Source organism: Anas acuta, chromosome 13, assembly GCF_963932015.1.
Source record: "Anas acuta chromosome 13, bAnaAcu1.1, whole genome shotgun sequence".
NCBI lineage: Eukaryota > Metazoa > Chordata > Aves > Anseriformes > Anatidae > Anas > Anas acuta.
In genome coordinates this window covers 19,674,693-19,699,907 of record NC_088991.1, presented here as the reverse complement: position 1 = coordinate 19,699,907, position 25,215 = coordinate 19,674,693, and the positions used below count along the sequence as shown (strand labels likewise).

The window sequence follows — 25,215 nt, the reverse complement described above, 5'->3', positions numbered from 1 at the left end:
CAGAGGCACAACTATCTGAGTCTGGGAATCAATTTGTGGGGTCAGGGATTTAGACAGCTGTGAAACATTTCAAAATTTTGATTCCCTTCAGTTTCTGGATCTGCATCTCAAGCAGCAACTAAGAGGCTGTTGAGGGACTCAAAAGTAACATTTTTAAACTTACTGTAAAAATCCTTCTCCCACTGCGATCAAAGGCTATGCAGTAAACAGATGATAGATGCCCCAAAATCCTCTTGTGCATCTTCATCTGTTGGTAGGTGGATGTTGGGAACAAGTGGCTGAAGCGTCCACATCCAGTTAATTGCCTGGCAGAAATTATATTTACTGGAAGGGAAAAACAAAAAGAAAGCTAAGACATGGATTTTGTCCAGAACTCAAAGTAAACAAGTGTTACATTAATATAACATTTGGTAACAACTTCTATAAATCTGAACCTCTGCCACTTTATCACAAAAGCATGCATGGTCTTCCAAAAAGTGAGCCCACTCCTGATGGATGCTTTCAATGCTTACCACAACACATGCTACATCTGCTGTATTAAAAAATATTAAATCAAAATAAAGTGTTTGAATGACCATAAGTCATTCCAAGCATTCAAAACACGAGCAGACAACAGAAATATTCTCTGTGGCTTTGGAAAACTTGGTATTAGTAATATATAATTTCCTTCTAATTTTCGGATGACAACAATCGAAGGTTATTCTAAATGCCTTTTCTTTTTTCTTGTAATGAAAATATTTTTCATTATAATGGATCCCAGATCATATGTAAGGGTCAATGGTCTTCTACAGGTTCCCTACAAAACCCCTCTCATTATTATTAGCAGCAGCAATACCATTTCATTTTAATCACAACGTAATTTAAGAGCAAGAAATATGCAGCATCAATGCAAAAAAGCTGAAGAGTAGCAGGCACAAGAAAAAACTACAACAACAAATGCTATCCTATTGCTATACCTAGGAGCCTTTACAAGAACAACCTGAAATCTAAATGAACAAAACCATCAGGTAAATACCAGCACTGTTCGCAGGTTCCCTGGTGATAACTATGAGTCTTTCCACTAGACAAGGAGAGGAGAAAATAAATATGTAAATAAAATAAATAAATATGTAAATAAAAACTCTGCTGGGACACACCACTGAATGCAGCTCATCGTAGCTGCAGACCACAGGAAGATCCTAATTCTAATCTTTGATCTGACACGTAGTTTGAGATCGCTTTTGGCGCTTGATTGTACCTATCCTAATTCATACCACTTCCACTTTTGATTTCAAAGTTTTACGAGTTTTTTTTTTTCCTCCCAATGGTACTTAAAGATCTAATGCTGCTACATTGGTGGTTTTGTTGAGTACTTGCGATAGGAGGCTCCCTGAAGAAGCCCCTTATCTTGCCTCCTGCACATTGCACTAGGCAGGGCTTCCCAGGAACCACACGAAGCTCTCACGCCTTTCAACCCTTTAGTTTAATAGCACAGTGCCTTTGGTTTAGTAGCAGCTTGAACAACTGGACCCGTTTTCTTAATTGTATCATCATATCATTGCCTGCCCACAAAAAAATAAATAAAATATGGAAGATGTTAGAAAAATCACCATGTCGAGAAGCAGAATTTCAAAGGGTTATTCACTGGTAACTTCTGCACATTTGTAAGACCGACGCATTTACACACAAGCAGACAGAGAAATAGGGAAGAAAAGTGAACTGATCCAGATTTACAGGAAGTGTTTTTGTTTCTCACTTTATGCTCTGGAATTTGGCCCATTTTTAATCCCTCAATGTAACTAAAATGTCACAATTAGAGAAAAAAAAAAAAAGTTGCATTGAAGATGTACAGGTTTGCAAAAATCATCAGGCTGCCGCTGTGACCTTATCCTCAGTCAATATTTGTTTTTCATGTAAAAATACATAATCAGCAGTACTACAGAGGCAAAATGCACTAAATTAATTTACTGTCTACCTACTGTTCAGCCTATATCTCATACTATATAGGAACTGTTAAATGGAACTGCCTTCCCTAGCAGAACAGAAATGAAATCCTTAACTTTTTTCCCCACCTCTTGCAGGAGGATCCAGAGATCCCGTTGTGATAAATGCTGTACAAAGGTACCTTCAGGACTGCCTATGCAATTATTTTTATACATTGCTTAAGTATGCCAGCTTAAAACCTAACTTTTAAAAAGCATTACATCTCTTTCCCCCTCTGTGCGTAGCCAGTGCAGAGAGGTAGCCACTTGGCAAGCTGGTAATTCTAATGTGCTTTGCAGGGCTTAAATCATGTAAATACACAGTAAGAGAGTACCTGCCTTTGGACAACTTCATGTGGCTTTGAAGATTTTTAATCACACAAAAAATCGTGTGAATCAAAACGGCACACTTGCATTTCAAAGTATTCCCAGTAATCACAACACCTTGTGTGTGCAATGCTCCCAGGTGATCCTGCTGGAAATTTACCCCTGCCCATTTTAGGTTTTCCTCCGTGGGATTTCCAACAAGGTCTAACAACAGCCTGGCACCTAACTCACAAAGCCTTTCACTTGGTGCTCAGCACCCGTGTTTTCCAGTCAATTCCTAGACTTGCAGGCAGTTCAGCCTCAGAGCACGTAAAAGCCACTTCACTTTTGTGTGCATCCATTTCCCCATTTCTCAGTCTCCAATAGATAACTAAAAAATACAAACACTGTTCATGAAATGCTTCAATTGACTGTTTCGCAGAAATACAGACTTCTAGTTGTGCTGTAAGGGCTGTCATCTTTAGCAAAGCAAGAGCACCTTGGAACAAAAGTAGGAAGTATTCAATGCATCTGATCCTCCCTGTGCTTCGGGTACCAGCAACGTGTAGCACACACAAAGCTCCGACTGAGAGCTTTTCCTTCCTACATGTGGTGAATCATCACTGCCTTCAAAGGAACTGCAAGTACCGCTGCCTTCCCCACCAAATAAAAAACAAAACCATACAAAATACAGAAATCCAGCTTCCAGGTCTCACCATTTTGGTAGAAGATTAACGGGCATAGTATATAAATAGGGAATTGCATGTACATGATGAAAAGCCCTGTAAAGTTTCCTTTTTAATACAATTACATTACTGTACTCAAAGCTTAAAACCATTTTAAAAAATCCTACTGAATCCCACACAGAATTAGCCAAATAGCCCTAAAATCTTTTAGCAACCTATCTAATTAGCTGCTGTACTTCGGGCCATACTGGGCGTAACAGTTGCCAAGTCTACCCCCTTCCCCTCCCTACTTATTAAAACGTTTCAAAACTGTATTTTGACATTAAAAGTCTTGTTTTTAAGAAATGAAGCAAATTTTTTTCCAGGCCTGCTTCTCAGGGGAAGTCCTGCAAGGGGCTGCTGGGGAAGGCAGCCCGCTGGCTCGGGCAGGAGCTGGCTTTTTCTGCCGCAGCATTTGGTGTACGCCACCTGGCCCTGCAGCAGCATGGCCAGCTCCCACCGTAGGGACAGGCTGGGGAAAGCCCTGACTTACAGCAGCAGCATCGCAGGAGGTGTAGGGGAGGCAAATACAGCATAAATTAGTGATTCTTTAATTGCAATCCATGCTAGGAGAGGTAACAACGCAAATGTAAAAACCCTTACAGGAACGCTAGCACAGGGCGGATAAAACAAAACCCACAACAGCCCTGCCATGGAAAAAATAAATACAGAAAACAAACATCACAAGTTTCAAAGTTAAGTCACAACTATAGAAAAAACGAAAACACGTCAGTGTGGACAAAGTCACCTAACTGCAGCTGCTTTAATCCCTCCTCTCTCCATAAACCCTTGACTCGCTCCATTTTTTCAAGCCAAAATTGAAACCAGAACATTGGTACAAACATCAGGTTCGGAAATTTCCCCCCAGTATTAAGGGTGATGATTCCACATCGCTATATTTTGCCTTTTGGAACAAGCACCACAACCTCACAACATGGCCACCACGTTTCATGCTGCCAGGGCTCACTGAGAACTCGCTGCCACCCGCGTCCATCTCCGTACAGCCCAATTTCTTGGGCACAGCCATCATGCAACGAAGTTTCTGGGCCAGAATTTTGGGGGTGCTGCTTTCACTGAGTACAGCTATACGCGTGTGAACATGCTCATACACGGGTTAAAATACTTCTGGTAATCAGCTACAGAGGGCAACCATCCTTCTTTCTGATCTGCTTTGCATAGCTTGCAAAAAAAAGCCTCCGACAAACCCTACGCAGTATTGAAACCCAGGTTTATCATCCATGAATAATTACATTTCTGAGCTTCTCTGTGACCAGTCTTTTTGTTTTCTGACTGGAAGAGACAACGGGAGTCCCAAACACAGCGCTACAGCAAAACCTGCAAAGAAACAGCCTGCAAGGCCAACCTCACTGCGTTCACCGTGCTGCCCTGTCAGCAGCAGAAAGCCACACCAAGGAGGACTGTATTCTTCTAGAAACCAGTGTTTACAAAAATGAATTTCAGGCTATGAAAGAAAGATTTCCAAACAACACTTTTGTGTTTCTTAATACCAATTCATGGAAAAACATCAAAACCAACAAGACATTCTGTTTGTGAAGTCACCAAACAGCCACCAACCAAGCAGCACAGACCTTTGTCATGACAACATGCCAATGCTGACGTCCAGCCCGTCACTGCTGATCATCAATAACAAAGCATATTCCAAAAACACGTGGTCTGATTCTCCCCTTATGAAAGGGTTGATGCAGGAGTACTTACAGAAATACAACTTCTACAGAAATTGAGTTTGTGCAGTAAATCTAAATCCAGCTGATTAGCAACCCACCAACCCAACTGCTAATTATACAGTAACTTCAGAACCAGTCTAAAAGGATAAAAATAGAGGTATGCACAGAAGTAACCTTACTAATATATGGAAATAGTTATTTATTTTTTAATTTCCACGATATAACCCAAATTGTTTCACAGTGCAGGAAAAATACTAATGTAATAGTTAAATATGAACCAGTTCTAGGCAAATACCCATTTCTCTTTCGACCACAAGATCCATATTAACTTTGCTATCCTGTCACTGCTGCCAAAACACCACAGACCCTATGCAAATTGCGCTATCAATTTCATCCATAAGCAGCCTCTACATTGTCCCTTTCGTGTCAGACAAAGGTTAATTTTTAGTAATGAGAGGCAGGGAGAAAGTGCAGAAGCACAGAGGAACAGACGTGGCAGAAGCAGAGACTCAATCTGATCCCTGAGTCTCCAAAGCAAGAACTGCTGATGGAATCTCCTTAAAAAGAGAAATTGTTTCCAGAGATAAAATAAGAATTGTAACCAGAAGGAAAACTACCCAAGGTACTTTCAATATTCTGATTTTTAAGTTAAAGTAATAGTGATAGTTGGATGAAGTTCAATAGAAAGACTTCCGTTTAGAGATTTCCATTTAACAGATAAGAGAAACATACGTGAACGGATCCCCTAACACACCAGGAGAAGCCTATACATCTGCACAAACACTCAGATGGCAAACACAGATAAAATACCCTAATACGAAAACAAATCATGACAGACAGCACTTATATTTATGCCTGCAAGAATCAAATTTCTTTGCTATAAAAACGGTTAATGAAAGCTTAGACTGTGCAAGAAAAATACCTTCCAGTTTAAGCAAAGTAGAGCTCTCTGGTGATGTATAAGCTGAACGCCTAACACACATCTGAGTTTTATACAAGTTCTTTAGTGGGGTGGACAACTGAAGCTGAAGCAGTACAAATGTTGGTTTGGTGATTATTTCCTCTTTGGAGAGGGATGTTGCAAGCAGTCTGTTTTCTGTCACAACTGAACTGAACTGAATTCTTGAGACAAAAAAGTTCTCTGGGAGCCAGGCGCTTTGTTCTGGCTGAGGTTCCCGAATAAGATTGCCTCCACGCCTGTAACCATGCCTGTTCAATCCCATAGGGATATGCACATATTATGTAGGCATAGCATAAAGATTCGAGCTTATTTCCCCTCCAAACAGGAAGGTGACATGCAAAGCTTTTGAACATGACCACGACGTTTTAACGTGTGCATATGTTACAGAAGAATCAAGCCAGAATAGTGCAAAAAAGGTTATTCTATTGTGAAAACCCTTTTTTAGAGCAATTCATGGTGACATATCAAAAAAGCCATTTAGGAAACCCCCTATTAGCATTTCATACGGTAACTTTAAGTTGGAATATTAATAAAACTACAGAGAAGGAAAAAACACCTTGTTTGCGTGTCAAGACTCACCCACGTTTGGTGGTTTCCCATAATTTACAGGTAGTTCGGGAGGCCGGCCTCTGTGGAGAGCTGCAAATGCAGATCCTTTCCATAGCGTGTGTCTGAAGTCTGCACAGGCAAAATTAACAGCAGGTAAGTGAAACGAAGAGCCCAGCTGGGCCCAACTGCCCAATTTTCCCTAGAACCAACAGCATCAAGCACCATTCCCAGCATCCAAGTTCATGCCCCAGCCTCCAAGTTCAACCGTTCTCTTGGAAGAATAAGATTGATCTTTTTAAATAGTTTGTCAAGAATTTAACAGTTAGAGGAAGCAATATGACTGAAAGTGTCTTCAGCTTGGTTTTGCTTCATTTTGGTAAGAGTCTGATATGCTGGAAGGAAAGAGAATGCAAGAAGTAGGTGCACTTGGTATGAAGCTGAGCTCTGATGTGTTTTTAGTCCTTCTGCAATCCCAATACATGCGGGATCTCTCTTTATGAGCTGTACATTTGAGAATAAACACACATATACATGTGTTTTCTCCTGGAAAAGGGGAGAAGGGATTTTTTTTTCCAATACATCTGTTTCTTTGCAGTCGGTGGCAATATGCCCTACTTTCAGAGTTTTCTCTGCACCCCAGCACCCCCCAAAAACCCTGTTTTTAAAATGAAGACTGTTTTCTTTAAAGGCTCTCCAGCTATCTGCTGCCAACTGGCCTTAGAGAGCCTTCTTTCTAGAACAATAGTGATTTTTCTGAGACTGTTCAGAGTGCCTCAGAAATTAGACCTGGACTTCTTCCATTTCTGGCCATCTGGAAGGAGAGAAACGAGCTTCCACAGCGAGTAAGGACTGAAACAGAAGGATAGTGCCACAGATTGGTGGCTCTGCGCATCACCATTTAGATCTGTGACTGTGATGTCTGCAAGTTTACGTGACTCAGAGACCCCTGAGAGCACCTTCCGATTACAACCCGAAACGTACCACGGAGTATTACAAAGATGCACCTTAACAGCACCACTTACTTCCTAAAATTGATCAAAATAACTAACTGCTAATGGTAAATGGGAGCTTCATACCGAAGCAGAACTGGGGGTAAAAAAAAAAATCCACGTGTGTCAATTGACTTGGACTGGAAGGTCCTGCTCTCCATCCCTGCCCTGCTCCCAGGACGCTGCTCCTGCTGCCTCTCGTCACCTCCGGCACTCTGATCCTTCCAGGAGCTAATTTAATTCACTACAATAGCAGTAATAAATTTTGCAACAGTTTAGCTCTCTGAATCAGCAGTCACAGGATCAGATAAGTTCTGGCTCCTACAGGGGAGAAGTGGCAGGGGCAGGTAGCGAGGAGGGACGGGTGGAACTGCTCCTTTCAGCAGCAGATGGCTCTCAGATCCACTCAGTTCTAACACAAAAGTCTGCTTTCAGGATCATTATCTCAAGCAGAGCGGTTTTTCAAAAGGCCTGGCCTGGTGTTCTATTCACGAAGGGAACAGGGTATTTTGGTCAAATTAACTTTAAGCAAGGACAAGCAGGAATTATCACCAGAGAACCGGTCTCACCTATTCTCCCACCCTCTAAACGCTGCCCCAAATGCTACCCTGTCCTTCAACCTGATGGCCCCACCTGCATGGCCAGGGAGCCAAATAATGGAACTTATCAGCGTGAAAAACAGCCCAGCAAAACATAAATTCTGCTGGCTTCTTTCAGACACACACGTGCTCGGGCGTATGAAGAAAACAGCTATTTCAGACGGATCGAATCTCTAATCCAGCTCATCATTTACACAATCCTTGGCCCAAGGTGCAGGGGAGGGTGGGGAGGGGAAGCAAGTAGCAAGATCAGGCAGCAACAGCCAAGAGCTGCTTCGGGTGGCGTTGCCAGCCAAGAGCAGGTATGTGCAACAGGACCAGCACCCGCTGTGTTTTAGCAGGACTGCAACAGGAACGCAGGAGCTGACAGGCAAATGAGATAAACCACGGCTCATGCAAACAAGCACAGATCGCGCAGTAAGAATTGAAACAAAAGGGGGTTACTCATCAAAACCAAAGGCAGCCACGCGTGCATTGGAAATCTTACCTTTTGCTGCCCGTAACAGAGACTGCCGCCCAACGCCTAGCAAGGTCTGCACACCTAGGACACTCTGAGGGATCTCCTTGTCTAAGAGCGGTCCCAGCCTCTCGCAGATCCGAAGAAGATAATCCGGAGGGATGTGTGCATTGACAGCCACCTAAACAACACAGAAATTTGTTTTGTTCTTGCTTCTGCCGGTATTGTTCTCCCAGCTCATACTCTAATATTCAAGTTAGTTGTTGAAATCAAGTCTAGCATGAAAGTGGTGAAAAAAAAAAAAAAACTCCGAATGAATTATACCTCAGATGTCTTTCAAAGTGCCACAGAGCGCTGAAAAAGTCAGACTAGAAAATCAAGGTAACAACAGCCAGAGTCATTTAGGACAACCTTCAATTCCAAACAGAAAATCCCCAAAACTCAGCATTCTCAGGGCAGTACTCTGATCAAACAAAGGATTGCCTGGGGACTTTTTCTGAAGTCTGTTTTACCCTTTAACTCCTTTTCACATGCCGTATGTCTTGCTCAGCTGAGACGCCCTTGCCAGTCACATCACTGTAAGCAGCACCCGTAGCACAGCCTAAACACCCTAAATGGGATCCTTACAGCAACTCCCGGCCCACAGTTTTAGCAAGCAGGAATAGGCACCTCTAACACCCACACGTGTCAGCTTCCACTTTGTCATCCTGAGAAAACATTCTTCCTTTTCCCCTGTAGACAAAGGCTGCTTTCTACAGAGAGACAATAGTTTTTCCTGCCAGTCTGTTCAAACAGCAAATAAACTGTGCCTCGTTAACCAGAACGCCCTGCATCTGCCCGACTTCTGCTACATTTACTAGCTGGCAGCAAAAACTCAGCATCAGAGCCCATTTAGCTCCTTCAAGGCAGGACACAGAGCCATGGTCATCTCCTTCACAAGGACCAACAGGAACAAAAAAAGTACCCGTGAGTAGAGACTGATAAAAAAGTTTCATTTGAGCTATATAATTGCTGTATCTGTTGCAGCATTACAAAGAACATGATGATACTAACACAGATTTCTGTTTTCCCAAGCCACAAGCCACTGCCAGGTAATACTAAATAGTACCTGACAGGGCCAGAGCTGTGTTTATTGTACAGAAAAAGCAGACGCATGGCCATGAGCGCCCCTCTCTCCTACAGGACCACTTCAGATGCATCCAGGCGCATGCCGGTGCTGGTGACAGGCTGTCAGTTCCCTCCTGGCACAGCACGGCCAGCTTCTGTCCAGCTGCAGCATCCCCCAGCCTGATTAAATCCTCAAACAAGTTTCCCTCAGCACCAGCTCCGGCGCTCACCTAGCACAGAGCGAGGCTCTCTGGCTCCCCAGCTCAGAGGGCACTCACCCGACAGAAGAGGAAGGATTTCTGCCAGGTTCAGGAAAGCTTCCAGGTTCACACGGGGCAGAGCTGGTGGAAAGGAAGGAAGAGGACCACTGCTTTGAACCACACAGCACCCCCAGCCTGGCCCAGCCATCCTGGTCATCTGCATCCCCTGGGGAACGCCAGCCCCCGGCGCACCAGGGAAACAGCACGCAGCAGGAAGGAGGAAAAGGAAACTGCTTCGCTCAGGGGTGCTGCCAAAATGCTGCTCGCTGAGCCATGGCATCAGGCAGACGATTGCTGCAGGTCGTTGGGAAATCCCTCGCTCCAATTGGGCAGCAGCAGTGGTGCTACGGAGCCCAGCGCGGTGAGTCAGCTGCGTTACGATGCAGTCACGGCAGCACCAAGAAGACTTTAACCAAAAAAGCCAAGCCTTTCCTAATGGCACACACAAGCTGTCATTTAACTAAACCAAAGCGAACTCCTCCAGTCCAAATGGAAACTCGTTGAGCAGCGGCTCGGGCTCTGCTGTGCTGCCTCTGGGTCACTGCCTCGTAAAGGTCTGCACATCAACAACAATCCACGTGGGAGCTGAGCTGCTCCAAAGCTCCAGGCTCTGCTGGAAAGGGAAGAATCGTACTTCTGCAGGAGAAATAAACCTGAGGGCTGCACTAACACGGTCCCATTCCAGGAATTTCCACACAGTGAAACGGTGAGTTGAGAAGAAAGGCCATACATGATGCAATAGTTGGCAAAATGAGATGAAAGGATTCGCTGGACTTCTGTATTTGTCCATCACTCTTAGCCATTGCTCAAATACTAGAAATATCTTAATGACAAAAAAAAACACACACACACACACAAAACTTTGTTATCCTGTGCTAGCCTCCCTTCGCTATGTAAGGGGAGGATCTGAAACAAAGGCAGTCCTGAAGAGAAAATCTGAAATTTGCCAGCTTCAGGGTACAAAACGCTGCTTCACATCGCTGATAATCAGTAAGGTGTTTCTCAGTCAACAACTGCCCGTTCTTGCAATTCTTCAAGCTCACAAGATAAGAAGAAAAACAGTAAGCAATCCAGAAGCAGGGAAAACTTACATTTTGCTTTTAGGGTAGAAAGAAACCACCACTAATATGCCATTTCAGAAAGCCCACAGCATTCTCTCGGTGTGCTGGATGGAAACACCTCCCTGTTCACCCAGGAACACGCCGGTTTTGAAGCATCGCCGCTGTTCTGTGCCCAGTGAGAGGCGCTGAACTAAACCTGGCAGCAAACACCCTGCTGTGGGGCCGGGGCACGGCTCTCCTCACACAAAAGCACGAGTTGTTCAACAGGCAGCCCTGCCCAGCCCCGTGCACCTACTCCGAAACGGGAAGGCACTTCACACACGGAGATTTCTGCATTCAGGCAGTTCATCACGGCGAGCACAGCCACATCTGCAGGCCTGCCAGCGCTCAGAGGTCGAAGATGGATGCTCCAGGCTCGCCGAGCATGTGGCAGTCGTCTGCGGGTGCCTGGTGCTGATTTGTCTGGGCGACCCAGGCGCTAAGCAGCTCAGGCTCCCAGACATCTGGCTGCTGGCTGCCCAGACCAGGAGAGTTGGCAAATCCAGCGTGGAGCCAGAGTTCAAGCAGCACGAGGGAGCTGCTGAAGCAGCGAGATTTCAGCGCTCGGTTTTACAACGTTGGAAACTTCTCTGAGCAACTTCTCACGGGGCGCACATCGCCCAGACCGAGCGCCTATCAACGTGACCATTGGCCTTATTGACGAGCCCTACTCATCAGACGTGCCACCCGCCAGCACAACCATACCTGGCTGAAGAAGAAAGGCCGTAGGGCTCTTCTCCCCATCACTCACATGTTTGCACGGGGCAGAGCAGCCCCAGGAGGCAGCCCCTGATCTGTACGTTCCCACCACTGTTGCTACCAAGCAGCTACACAGGCAGGCAGCACGAGAAGTCCGTTCTCCTGGAGATTTTTTTTCCATAGTAACTTCCAAATAAAATGCTTAAACTGCAGCCCCGAGCCAAACCAGCAATTCTGTTTGCAGGTTCCCGAAAGAACTTGAAACAAATATTCCCCCTTCACCTCTGCATGAGGTAGCCCTAAGTGGGTTTTAAGAATCTTTCCAAAACACAAAGCTGCAAACGTATGAGGAAGAAAAATGAAGTTTCCCAGATCAGATTCTTGTTAAAAGGACAGAAAAAAGCAAAGCTTAACATCAGTTACAGCCACACCTTGTAGCCCAAACCCCATGAGGCAAAATATAATACCCGTAAGGACATTATCACCTACCCAAATGTATTAGCAAGTATCTCCAGAATATTAAAAAGTGGTTTAGAAAAAAATTAGAAAATGAGAAAAAAAAAAGAGAGAAACAAACAAGTAATACAAGTCAAAAAATGTGTTAAACAAAGAGCTTTTAAAATAACTTGGAAGAGATGAACAGGCTAAGTGAGAGCCAGTTCCGAAGACCGGGATAAATTGTAAAGAAAACCATGTTTTGTTGTCTTATTTTGGGAGAGATGGGTTAAAATGTCAGAGCACAGGAACACCACAGCACCATGGGAGCAACTGCACAGGACGTAGACCTTACAGATCTAAAGGTTTTCAAGAATGGGGTAAAGTGGATATGCCCTTGTGGAAGCAGAATGCAAATAGGATGCTGCAGTGCCAAGCAGCAGCAAATAAGGCACGGTGGGGTTAAAGTCAGGGCAGGGTTAGGGGAAAGTCATGGCCCTAAACCTGTCTGTGCTCCTGCTGTTGGCACCACTACAACGTAATCTCAAAGGCTGCTAAGAAAAGGGTCCACACTGGCCAGCTGAGACAGGCAGGAGGCTTGTTTGTCACAGGGATCAACAAACCAAATCCCCTTGGTATTAGCCTTGACAGTTTCTCCTCCCAGGAACATTTCAATAAACAGGAAACAAACAAACAAAACCACAACTCTTTGCCATTACTACTGGTAGGAAGATGCCCGTGTTCCCAGGGGCTGGCACCAGGAAGCCCCACGAAACATTGCTGCGAAGCTGGAACTCCATCTGATGGAACTGCATCTGGTGCAGAAGCTGTTTGGATGTAAAACCTGATGGAAGTAACGCTGAGAGCAACATGGACCTGCACGAGCTCCTTCACACCAGGGCCTCAGTGGGCAGGCAGTTCCACAGCAGATCTCTACCCTCCAGACAACCATCCGACAGTTCTCCCATTTGCCAAAACACCAATCAGTTCGGAACTAATTGACAAACGTACCAAAAGCAGCAGAGGAGACCAAGAGGACCGAGGCAGCTGAGCGAGCAGGAAATTACTCAAGACCTCAAATATGGAATCTCAGCAAAAGGAAGCTCCGACACCGGGCTTGCACAAGATGTCAACAATATGCAAATACACACAAATTTAAAAAGCCATTACCCACTCAGCTTCCCTGGAGAGGGTGGCTTGGAGCCACCCCGCCACCAGATGACATTTTCCTGAGGTGACAAAACTGTAACATCTCTCTGCTGCTAATGCTGGGATTGGCAGTATCTATAAATAACAGCACCTCGGCCTCACAGCTCGCTTTAAATCAATGCAGACGGACGAGGCAGAACCTCGAAGCCAAATCCCATAAGCTGTTCCACGCCAGCCTCTCATGGATGCAAATTCCCCGCTCAGATACGCTGTCCAACAACAGCTGATTTTCTGCGTGCCCTGAAATCAGGCCTATCTTCAGCACGGAGAACAAAACGGGCTTGGACAGAACAGACGGTCCTGCGAGAAGTTCTTGAAAGCCAGACGAGGGTCAGTCGTTTTTATCGGGAATAAACAAAGATAATTTCGACCAGCAGTCCAGGGGAGACTGTTGTGATAATCTAAGGCAGCTCAGCTCGACTTGTCTGCCCAGCAGCTGGCTACACATTAAACTGCTGTGGTTAATTTAAAATGGAAGTACTAATTGCGTGCAAGTCTGACATACCTAAGACCTTCCTAATGAGGGCGAGGACCCTCCCCTTTACAAGCTCGTTTCGTGTCCCACGACCACCAGCAGCCAGCAACAAAGTGAAAAGTGCTTTGAGCACGCAGACCTTTGGAGTACACCTGGGCGCCTACCTCGACAGGCAGCCACATGTTGCACATAAAAGCACTCCAAGGTGGAAATAAACAGAAAGACAAAGGGAACCCAAACACACAACCAGCTCAGGTTCTCTGCACGCTTTTGCTCACTGGACACAATTCCTATTAGTGTATCTTGTATCTGGCTTGCAGTACCTGACATTTAAAGTAAGTGAGCAAGTTCAAATAAAAAAGAAAAAAAATCTCAACTGGGAGATTTCAGTTCTTTACTAAAAGCTTGAGGGATGGGGGAGTAAACATTGCCTAGACAAAAGCCGCCTGGTAGGCGATTTGGTTGTTACATCTTTATCATTTCCAAAAGCCCTGAGCAGCACCAACATCCTCAACAACAGGACTACCAGCCCCAGAAATACCAACGCCAGCCTCAACAGCTGAACTGAGAATGGAAAACAAAGTTGAAACATCAGCAATTAGAACAATAAATTCTCTGTCAGATTCGCAGGAGCAGGATATCGGGCAAACAAACAAGAAATCTGACTTCTCTGGGTTTGTAAACTCCCATGCAATTATCTCGGGCCCGCCTGCCCAGCGCAGTTGCAACACTCGGCAAAGACTGGAACTGAATTTGTTTGCCTGCTTCTAAGCAGTCAAACAGGAGAAATGGGTAGAAAAAAAGCTTCATCCCCAAACGCTAGCGTCAGTAATTACATTTTTTTGTTCACTAGGTGAGCGAGATCATTAAAACGAAGCTCAGAGTTATTCATTCTCCACAGCCCAGGCCTTGTCCTACACATCACATCCATCCACCTGGCTAGCACTGAAGTCAAGCAGCTCGGGTTAGTATAGGATCATATGCATTCAAAGGGCCAAAAACCAAACACATCAAAGCTAAAGGAAAGGGAGGACAAGGCTTTCCTTCAACATCCCTGTCAGTGAAAGCTTCGGTCTGAGGATCCATAAGGAAGCTCAGCTCACCCCACCTAGCATCTGCCAGCAAGGATTCCCGTAACGGTCCCGTTCCTCGCTGTAAGTCTTGTTCACAGCTAAACCGAACTAGAAGAGAGGCCGTCAGAAAGGATCGCTGTCGATTAGCTTCAGGTAGAAGAAAAACCAAGCTTTGATAGCGCTGCACACCACAAAGCAGCTCCCCACCAATTCCAAGCCTCCCCTCACGCCTGCGTTTCCCATCTGGGACATTTTACCGAGATGTACGTGGCCGCAGCACGGACACCCACCACACCAGGAGAGCTCTGAGGGCTTCCCTACCACACCCCAGGGGCCGAGAGGAGCAAACCCAGGCGGCACCACAACCGCTGAGGCCAAACCGTGCCTCAAGGCTGACCTCCCGCTGCCGGGCACGGCTCCACCAGGCTTTTTCCTCACATTTTCCACACAGGGCCCGGCACAGGCCGCGACCACGGGCCTGGTACCGGCGGCTGTGGCCGTGCCGAGCCCCTCAGTGCCCTCAGGGCCCGGCTGAAGGCGGCGCCCCCCCCCCCCACTGGGGGGCTCCCCCGGCCCCCCTCAGGCCCGGCCCCGCCGCCGCCGGCCCGGCCTCACCTCCACCCCCCCCCCCCCCCAACCAGTTCCTCCGCCGCCCCGCAGCCAATCAGCCGCCTCGTTACATCGCCGCCCGCCCCGCTCCAGCTTGTAAGGCGCGGCGCCATTCGCCGGGCAGGGCTCCGGTACGTGCCCTCAGATAACCCGCCCGGCCCCACAATGGGCACCCCCGGTACCCCACCGCTGCCCCCATTACCCCCCCGTTACCCCCCCATTACACTCGCACACACCCGTCCTGGCGCCGTTCCGAGCCACGGCCCCGTGGGGCGCAGAGCAGCGTGGGGGGGGTCCCGGGCTGAGGACATGGGGTGGGGGGGTGGGCACGGAGCCGGTACGGGAGGGTTTTTGGCTTTTTTTTGGGGTGTGGGGGGGTTTATGGGGTGTGGGCTCACCAGGTCCTCGAAGCTCCGCCGGTGCTCCTTGCCCTGCCAGTCCAGGCGCCGGGGGATCAGCTGCGGGGAGGGACGGGGGCGGCGGTCAGACCCCTCCCTGGGGGGATGGGGGGGGGGGGGGGGGCAGCTCCGAGCCCCCCCCCATACGGCTCGGGGCAGCCCCCCAAAAGGCTCAGCCCGGCCCTCCCGGCCGTGCTTCGCCCCCCACACCCCCATCCCATCCTGGGCACCGGGGCTGTGCCGTGCCGGGACAGCTCAGCCCCCGGCTGCCCCTTACCTGGTGCTCCTCCAGCTCCTCCACCAGCACCTGCGGGGACAGGGCAGCGGCACACAAAGGGCGTGAGGCCGGACACCCGCAGCACCCCGGCTCCCCCCCCCCCACACCACCTCCTCCCCACCTCCCCACGGCCCTCCCGCTGCCCTCCTGCCCCGTCCCGTCCCGTCCCGTCCCGTCCCCGCCCGGCCCGGCCGCGCTCACCTGGGCGGATTTCTTGCAGGGCCCGGACTGCAGGAACCTGGCGATCAGGTAGTAGAGCTCTGAGGGAAGGAGGGACAAGGAGGGAGAAGGGGACGCGGTTACAAAGCAACCGTGCAGCCACCGAGCCCCCCCCTCTCACCCCCCAGCCTCCAGCGCTACCCACCGGCTTCCAGCTGCGTCGGGGCGGCCGCTGCCGCCATCCTCCGACGGAGGAGGAGGAGGCCCGGGGGAAGGGGGGGAGAAGGGGCAGCGGCGGGTGTCTCCCCGAGGTGTCGCCGCTCCTCCTACAGCGGCCGAGCCCCTACGGGCGAGCCCCGGTGCGCGGCCGAGCCGCTCGCCCCGCCGCGGCTCCCCGCCGGCTTCATGGCAGCGCCGCCGGCCCCGCCGCTCTGCCCGGCCCGCAGCGCACAGCGGCCCGCAGGGAGCCCCGCCCGCCGCACGGGGGCGCTGCCGGGAGCCTCCCGCAGCCGGGGAGCGCCCAGGCGGAAGGACCGGGCAGGGGAGGACCGGGCATGGCCCCGCTTCCTTCCCCCCCCCCGGTTCCTCCCTCGGTTGCTCTCCCGGTTTCCTCCTCCTCCTCCCCTCACGGTCCCGGCCCGGGTCGAGGGCCTCCGGGGTGCCCCGGAACGGAAAGGCCGCGGGTAGCCGGGGTGCGAGCTCGGCTGTTGGTGTGAGGCGAAAATAAAAGAAAATAAATAAAATAATAAATATAGGTTTTAAAATAAAGAAAATAAATCACAGAATCACAGAATTTCTAGGTTGGAAGAGACCCCAAGATCATCGAGTCCGACCTCTGACCTAACACTAACAGTCCCCACTAAACCATATCCCTAAGCTCTACATCTAAACGTCTTTTAAAGACCTCCAGGGATGGTGACTCCACCACTTCCCTGGGCAGCCTGTTCCAATGTCTAACAACCCTTTCAATAAAGAAGTTCTTCCTAATATCCAGCCTAAAACTCCCCTGGCACAACTTAAGCCCGTTCCCCCTCGTCCTGTCACCAGGCCCGTGGGAGAACAGGCCAACCCCCACCTCACTACAGCCTCCTTTAAGGTATCTGTAGAGAGCGATAAGGTCGCCCCTGAGCCTCCTTTTCTCCAGGAAAGAAAATAAAGAAAATAACTGTCCCGAGTTAGGTTCACAAAGTCGTTTTCTCTCTTATTCTCCATTTCATCCACCATACATGAGGCAAAACGTTGGGGGACAGGGCCCACAAGCGCTCCTGTGAAGCTGGCACGAACCAAACGGGAGCTCCCCCAACAAACATAAAGGTGCTCGAAACAAATTGATGCAGGAATTGCTTTTCTGTGCTTGACTGGAACATAAATAGGAACTTTTAGCCATCGGTACGTGGCACCCGCTGTTACCAGAGTGTCATCGCCTCAGCACTTTAAGGCAGGGATGAACGCCCAGAGGACACAGCCCTGCCAAGGTTACAGGACGTGGGGCGGCTTTAGGAGCCAAATCCTGATTGTTTCCTCCCACTGTCCAGGAAATAAAGACGTGACGGTGAGGCATGTGCTCTTGCCAAAGCAAAAAAGGCGCAATATTGACCCCTGTAGATACTCCTAAGGGAAGCAAGTCACTTTTCCATAGGAAGTGTCCTGTCAAAACTTCAGAAATCTATCCCACTTCAGAGATAAGTTGCTAAAACACTGAGTGAATGGACAACATTCCTTAATGTCAAATTGCTTTTTGCTGCCATAAAGACCTGGCATTCAACGTTAGAGTTTCCTGAGCCTTGGCAGTGTAACAAGCATTGTCATAACTGAAAAATAAATGAAAAAGACAACTCATCTTCGTGCTTCGAATACCAACAGCTGAATCATAGCAAATCAATGCAGTTGAAACATTAAGAATAAATTCATTTTTGCATATATTTATAGCCTATATGCATGACTAGGCTTTCTGTGAAGTGCTGTTTCAGAGTTCTTCCTGCTATTACCTCGAGGATGCAGCCCTTCCTGCTGGCAGCCTGCTCAGGATGTTTCAAGGCACCAGACCAAGTGCCAGGAGCCCTCTCGAGAACGAGTCAGGTGTTTGACATTCAGCTGCTCTGCATAATTTGCCTGCACCTTAATACAGGTCTGGAAATTGCAGCAGGAGCTCAGATTAACTGGGTGATGCATAGACCTTGTTTTCTTCGTCCTCTGAAGTTCTCAAGTTGCTAAATAGAGTTTAAATAGCCGGAAAAAAGAAAGAAAAGGAAAGAAAAGGAAGAAAGGTAAAAAAAAAAAAAAAGCCTCCCTGCTTATCATTGTAGCTCTTGGAATCTTTTTCAAGGCAAATTCATTATTGTCACTTAAAGAGATATGAGGTGCCACCTCACTGAGCTGCAAACCTCAGTTCTGGGGGTTTTTCGGTAGGAACAACTCTTCCAGCACTACACCAGAGGCTTTGAAGTGTGCCCTGCAGTGAGTTACAGTGTAAAGCAGCAGTTCTGGAAACATTGCCAGAGAGGAAAAGAACCCTCTGATATTCCCTATCTGTAGAGGTAATGTTTCTCCCTCCTATCTGATAATTGCAAGCTCATCTTGTTATGCGTGCCAGGAATGCGAAGGAAAAACACAGATAACATGGTGTAATGTGCCCTGAAAGTACATTGCAGTCTTTCTGAGCTAAATGTCGTTCTATGTCAAGAGAAAACCACGAATACTCCATAGCACCCCGTCCTACTGTGTTCCAGTGGTAACACTTACCTAAGGTATTTCTTTTTCAACATGGTGCATTTCTTTGGCAACTTTTGGTTGGTGTCTTACTGAGCCTCTCCTCGCAATTTGCTGTTATTTAAGTTTGGAGGCAGCAGCAAGCAAAGCTGTACCACCGCAACGGGCCTGATTATTCTTTTAGGGCCGTCTAGAGTCGTTGGGAATTTGTGTAATAAATACAACGGGCTCTCAAATCAAAAGCCTATGATAGAAAATGTTCCCCAAATAAGCTTGTCTGCCCCTTGTGTGCTTCCCACACTTCAGACCAGGAGTCGTGCTGTTGGCCGAGGTGCTCGTACGCTCGGAGGTGCTCCGTGATGCAAGCGCTGCGCTTCGTGCAGCAACAGGAAAGGCTCACGTTAGTCACCCCGCAGCTATGAGGCAGGTGTTTGGAGCCGGGTACGGGCGCACAGAGCAGCAGCCTGCATTCAGGTCAAGTCCCAACAGCGCGTTAGTCATGCCCACAGCAGCTGTTGTGCAACTCCTCCTTTGGCCAGGCTCCTACCCAGCGACTCCGGCTGGGTTTTACGGCTCTGCAGTGACCCCCGGCCTCCGTGCTGGTCCTGTGGCACCACAACTTGGTGGTTTTAATGCTCTCCCAGTTGCTTTCTTGTTCCCTAGGGTTGCTGTGAGCACTGCGACAGATAACTCTTCCCACTTCTCCTGGGTTCCTCCCTCCAGGAGTCGCCTTTCTGGTGAGCAGTGCCCACCTCCGAGCGTAGCCTTCGTTCCCTGGGAGCTCCACAGCACTCCGCAGGCCTTGCAGCTCCGTGACTCATCTCTTTCTGGAGCCGCTGCGGCCAAGAAGCAGCATGCTGGGGAGCGATAGTAAATCTCCTGGTGAAAGCCAGGCTTTATGCTAGTGCTTACTCATGTTTCTCCGGAGCAGAACTCTGGTACGTGAATGCCAACAGCAGCGCTGAGCGCTGGGGAGGAGCACACCGACACGATGCTCTTGCAGGTCAACGACAGAGGTATCCCAAACCAGAGCTGCTTTAAGGAAGAAGCAGGATTGTAACAATTTCCTCTTTTTATTTATTTATTTTCCTGAAAAAAAAAATAATAATAATGAAAGCCTTTGAAGGTTTTTGAGAGTGGAAACCTTTAGATAAATCCTCAGTTCAGACACTGTCCCACAGAATAAAAGCAGTCCTGCACTGCCGTGGCCAAACTTGTCAAACGTTGCAGGGTTCGCTCCCTCTCCCCCATGTCTCCTGGCAAGACAGGGTGTAGATTATCACAAACTGATATCTGTAGGAAGCCTGAAGGGTGGACAACAAGTGCTGGAGGTGTACTGGGAGAGTATCACGGAGAATATCACTGCGAAAGAGGTTGTGCTGAGGTTCAAGGTGTGAGCCATAAGTGAGGTTGGTTTGGGAGATTTTCATTTCAGGCATGCAGATGCCTATTGCATACTTCCACAGCCTCACGTAGCTCTGCCTTTCTGCCTTCTTGCTGATATTTCGTGTCACTAGTGAGGACCCTGGTTCCCCAGCACAGCATCTCTCTATATGCGTGTTACTCCGCATAAATGGTACAGACTCAAGCTGTTTATGCCTTTTGATTAATGTACCCTTATTTACCAGAAACGAGACATCTCCCTTTATTTTCCAACACTCTCCATTACACGAGTTTAGAGCTGGGTTTTTGGCTGGGCTGTTTCATGGAATTACGGAGTAATTTAGGATGGAGGAGACCTCGAAGGTCATCCACTCGCCCTCCTGCGCAGAACAGGTCTGATGCTATCGGGCTGCTCAGGGCCTTACCCAAGGAGGGAGGATTGCACAACCTGCCCGGGCAACCCAGCCAGTTCCAGTCCCAGTCTTTGGCCGTCCTCACGCTGCAAAATCGTTTCCTTATCTGAATTTCCCATGCTCCAGCTTGGCCCTGTTGCCTCTCATCTTAATGCTGTAGTTGTGAGTAAATGCAAGTAAACAGAGTTTAGCTCTCTTTAATTTAACCGCTACATTAAATTATCTTCCCCTTGGTCGGCTCGTAGCACCAAGTGAGTGAGTCTCTCTTTTATTTATCGTTAGACTTGCCTGATGAGTCAAAGCCAGCCCGCTGCTTTGTAGCTTCAGCATGGTGTAAAAACATACATGATGCAGTTTTGCCCAAACCAGACAGAAATGCAGCGTGGCTGCAGTCAGAGGGCAGCTGAGATCAGAGCCATGCAGGAGTGCTGGATTGCACCCAGACTGTACCTTTCCTCTTCAGGAAACGTGGATGGGGATGTGTGTGTCTGAACCCTTTCAGATTTAAGGACTGCGGGAAGTTAAGCTTTTTTTTTTTTTTTTTTTGAGTATTTTTAAATCCAACTTTTTTGTATGCATTCTGCTCATCTAGGGCCTTTCATGTGCAGCCAGGTGGGACACAAGGACACCAATTGTTCCAGCGATGAAATCTGAGGTTTTCTGTAACTGATAGGAAAATAAGTGCTGGTTAGAAGCAATTTAAGAATCGGTGCTTTGAACTGCAGTGGTAAGGAAATACAGGCATTGAAAAGTCAAGACTTTAAGACGATCTCCAAATGTGATAACCTCAAAATTAAAATTTTGCATCATGGCTTGTTTATTCTAAGGAAATACAGGTGCAAAATGATGAACAAAATAGGCACATTTGCTTGAGCACAGAGGTGCTTGTGCCAGCCACCACCCTGCCTTGCTGGAGAAATCTCCAAATTTCCACACCTTCCTACAGGATGTTCCTGTCTGCAGCTGTTAAATAATACCTAAATACCTGTTGGATATTACATAAGGTCTGCTCTCGGATTATTTTTTTGTCTATTTTTAAATATTCCAGGTTGATTTCACTGCTGCACCCCCCCAGCGAGCCCTCTAGATGGTGCTCGGCACCAAGAGGCGCCTCCAACGCCATCGCAGGCGCAAGGCTTTGGAGGGGACGACATCGCCTTTGTTTCCAAATTCTGCTTTAAACCAATTCCTCGTTGGGCTGCTCGTTCCTCACGGTGTCACCGTGATGCCTCTTCCACCCGAAAACCTGAAACCCCTTCGCCAGATCCCAAAGGCCGCTTGGCTGGAGGGCTGTGGCAGCCTGCACGGCCTGGCTCGGCGGCCTGGCGGCAGCCATTAGCTGGCCTTGGCTGCTCCCTGTGTGCATCCCCGCTGCGCCTGGGGGGACTTCGATTTGCACTTTCCCAAAAAATGAACCCTCTCTGAGTGTCGTGTAAACGTTCCCGTCTCTATTTTACATACCCATGGATGTCAGATTTCGGATATGGGTGAAACGCGTGTGAAAAGGGGCGACAGCCGCCCGCGTAGCTCTGAGCTCTGTAAATAGGGCAGGTAAATAATGCCAGCACCCCAGTCAAATCCGCCACGGCACCGCTGGATCTCCACACGACACCCGAAAGTGCCAGCAACTCGGCAAGATCTCGTAGCAGGAAAATTCCTGAGAGCTGTAGGCGACAACGCAGCTTTCGTCATCGCTGGTTTTGCATTTGCAGTCGTCTGTGCCCGTGGCGAAGGGCCCGACTCTGACCCTCCAAAGCCAGGAGCTCAGCTTTGGCTCGGGCTCCTGGGGGACAGCGCTGCACAAAGGGCTCCCCCCCAGAAACCCCGGCTTTCCCTGCCTAACTCAGCACATCCAAGTCCCGCTGGATATTTTTTAAACAAATATTTTTTTCTTTTATTTTTCAGGGCCTGATCCTGCGTTTTCGGCTCCTCCTGCAAGCGCCGAGCAGCGGAGGCTCTCCATAGCTTTGCAGTCTGGGCACACGGCGCCTGCCTGTACGGCTGGGAATTCATCACGGCTGTCCCCGCGTAGCTGGGTATGCAAATGGCACTGCCACGGCCTCAGCCAGGCAGATAACATACACAGAGTGATGCCTCCCTGTACCCCGTCCCCGTTCTCTGCTACGTTGTCAGGGGGTGTGTGTTTTAGTTCTGTTTCTCAGTTTTACAGAAGTAATAGGTATTTTTGTGAAGGGGCCACCAAACTTCATAGATTTTTTAAAAGTGCTGGTGTTTTACATCGAAAAAAAAAAAAAGTATAAATACTTTAAAATGTTTTTTACCTGTTTATTGATATCCATAAGATGTAAACATTGTAAAGAAGCTCATTAATACCTTTATAATGGTCTTATAACAAATAGAAATGAAATATAAATTACCGCATGAGGTGACGAATTAGAAAACCGTCTTGTACAAGTTTGCCCACAGGAGTCTGAGTTTACAAAAAAATTTCAGAGCCACCAATAAAACGAATGCTCCTGTCTGATGAGGAGGAGAATGAAATGGGTTCTGTGAGTCACTTCATAGCACCACCACGATGAAACCCAAACCGAATTAAAATTTGGAGGTGCAGAGGCAGGAAGGCAAGGGGTGTACCCGCTCTCCTAACCACTCACCACCAGCCACTCGTGAATAAAACAGGGAGGATCCACGGCACCCTGCATCCTGGCTGTGTGTCAGCGGGGTCCAGGGGCCCAGGGTAAGCTCCCAAAGCAGAGTCTGGCTTCAGGACGTGCTTCCTTGGGGTGCTTCAGCTCTGAACCCCATAACTTCCTTCAGCACCTCCTCAGGTCTGTGCTGCCAGGAGCAGCAGCAGCTGTTCCCCCTTCTCCACGCTGTTCAGGGCCACATTCCCTTTCAGGCTCTTCCCAATAAGAAAGTCCTACCCTATTTAAGCCCACCCTATAAGGCAGCTCTCACAGAGCACTGCTATCCCCACCTTTTCTATCCCCACCTTTCTAGTGCTGTCCTCCATTTGGAGATGGGAGGTCTGAAGCTGCACCGAGTGTCGAGGCGGGTGCACCGCGGGACCGTCTGCTGGCACAACAACACTTGTTGTTATTTGTTCTCCATTTCCTCCCTAATAATTCTTGATGGTCTGTTTGCCTTTGACTGCCTCTGAGCATTGTGTGTACCGCTATGAAAATGTTAGCGCAGCGATGCCAGGATCTCCTCACTGAGTTGTGTTAGGTCAGAGCCCGTTTCCACATCTCGGTAGTTAAGGGTCCCTCCCTCCCATTGGCATAATTTTGCATTTATCACAGCTCAGTTTCATTTCTCCTTCTATTCCCTTAATATCAAGCCTGGTCTAGACAATGGGCTGCAAACCAGAGTTAAGCAGCCAGATCTAACTCTGTATTTGAGTGCTTCTCTAGAGCTCCTGGTCAGTGCTATTCCATACTGGAATTTTGTAGCCCTTGATTTTATTTATTCGGCTTAAAGCCTTGTCTCCAGATCTTCAGTCTGGGACATTTTCTCAATTTTACCCCTTGTAAAGAAAGGCTTTGCCATGGAAATCGCCATCAATTCCTCTGCAGAGAACAGCGATCTACACGTTTCACTTAGATCTTGGACTTCCATCGTTTAGTGGATGTGTACATTCTCCAACAGCCTCCCAGCTTCTGATCTTTGGGAATGTTTTTATTTTTATTTTTATTTTTATTTTGGCCTTAAATAATTAGGGCATTAGATACAGCTTGCTAGAATCTGCGTTTTCTCTGCCATCTCCATTTGAAGATGACTCACAGTTACAGGAGGTCCCTTAAAGCTTTTCTTGATAGAAAGACTAATTTAATTTAATCTCTGTTAAGTGTTTTTCAACACCTGCAAGTACATGCCCTTTTGGCTGTTCCCTTCCCTCTCCTCTACACCAGTAAAGAAAGCTTTTCTTTCGGGTTTATGAAGCCCATGAGTTCCGTACGGCTGAGTGATGTTCTAGATGAAGCCTAACCTGGAAAACCAGCGTTTGGGAGGTGAAGATGCAAAAGGCAAATGGCAGCTTTAATACAGAATTGCAACCAACAGGCTTTACTTTCACAAGGTGTTGTCGCAACCTTGCTGCTGAATAATAATAAGCAGAGAAGACAATTGCACATACTGTGTAGGCAAAAAAATAAAATAAAAACACATATTTTTGTTTTCCACATTCCTGGGCAGTTCCTTAAGCCCAAAGGAGTCCTGCCACGTTCCTGTTGAGGGTCTCCTCTGCTCGCTGGGATGTCTCTGTGGGCACCCTGCCTTCTTCTGTTCCTCTGGCAGTCCAGCAGCAATTTCAGACCTTGACCTCTCCTAAAAATCCTCCTCCCCACTTGGCTTTGGTGCTGCTGCGTATCAGCTGTACCGGCCACTCTCCCCCTCGTGTTTGTGCTGCGTGTCTCTGCTGCTGAGCTGCTTCCAGAATGGCCAAGGAACATCTCATGAGACACAGCTCACCCCTGAAAGGGGCACTGAGAAATCCCATGGGTGGCAGTGCCGGCCTCCTGGTGGGGCTTTATTCGCCCATCACTGAGCGCAGCTGGAGCAAACGTCCGAGTGCTGGGAGCTGAGCAAGAGCAAAGGAATTCAGGCAGCACGGAGGCTCGTGAGATGCTTTTGGAGTCTGGTCTTGTGTTTCTTACCAACACTCCCTCCCTGTCAGGAGAAGAAAGCAAGAGGAGAAAAGCCCCAGCTGGAACTTTT

General features: G+C 48.1%; 1 protein-coding gene and 1 long non-coding RNA gene across 2 annotated transcripts in view; one reads left to right on the top strand and one right to left on the bottom strand.

Annotated features, from left to right (window-relative positions):
• BRWD3 (bromodomain and WD repeat domain containing 3) overlaps positions 1 to 16,599 on the bottom strand; it is a 53,263-nt gene extending 36,664 nt beyond the window's left edge. Inside the window, 7 exon segments of the mRNA XM_068697571.1 lie at positions 164 to 324; positions 6,218 to 6,316; positions 8,263 to 8,413; positions 15,598 to 15,657; positions 15,875 to 15,904; positions 16,076 to 16,134; positions 16,239 to 16,599. Coding sequence (XP_068553672.1) covers positions 164 to 324; positions 6,218 to 6,316; positions 8,263 to 8,413; positions 15,598 to 15,657; positions 15,875 to 15,904; positions 16,076 to 16,134; positions 16,239 to 16,275 — 597 coding nt within the window. The 5' untranslated portion in view covers positions 16,276 to 16,599.
• Positions 16,600 to 21,217: 4,618 nt separating this feature from the next.
• Positions 21,218 to 24,682, top strand: LOC137863940 (uncharacterized). Its single transcript, XR_011101232.1, has 2 exons — positions 21,218 to 22,089; positions 22,444 to 24,682. It is a non-coding gene; the product is annotated as an uncharacterized lncRNA (long non-coding RNA).
• Positions 24,683 to 25,215: the final 533 nt, after the last annotated feature.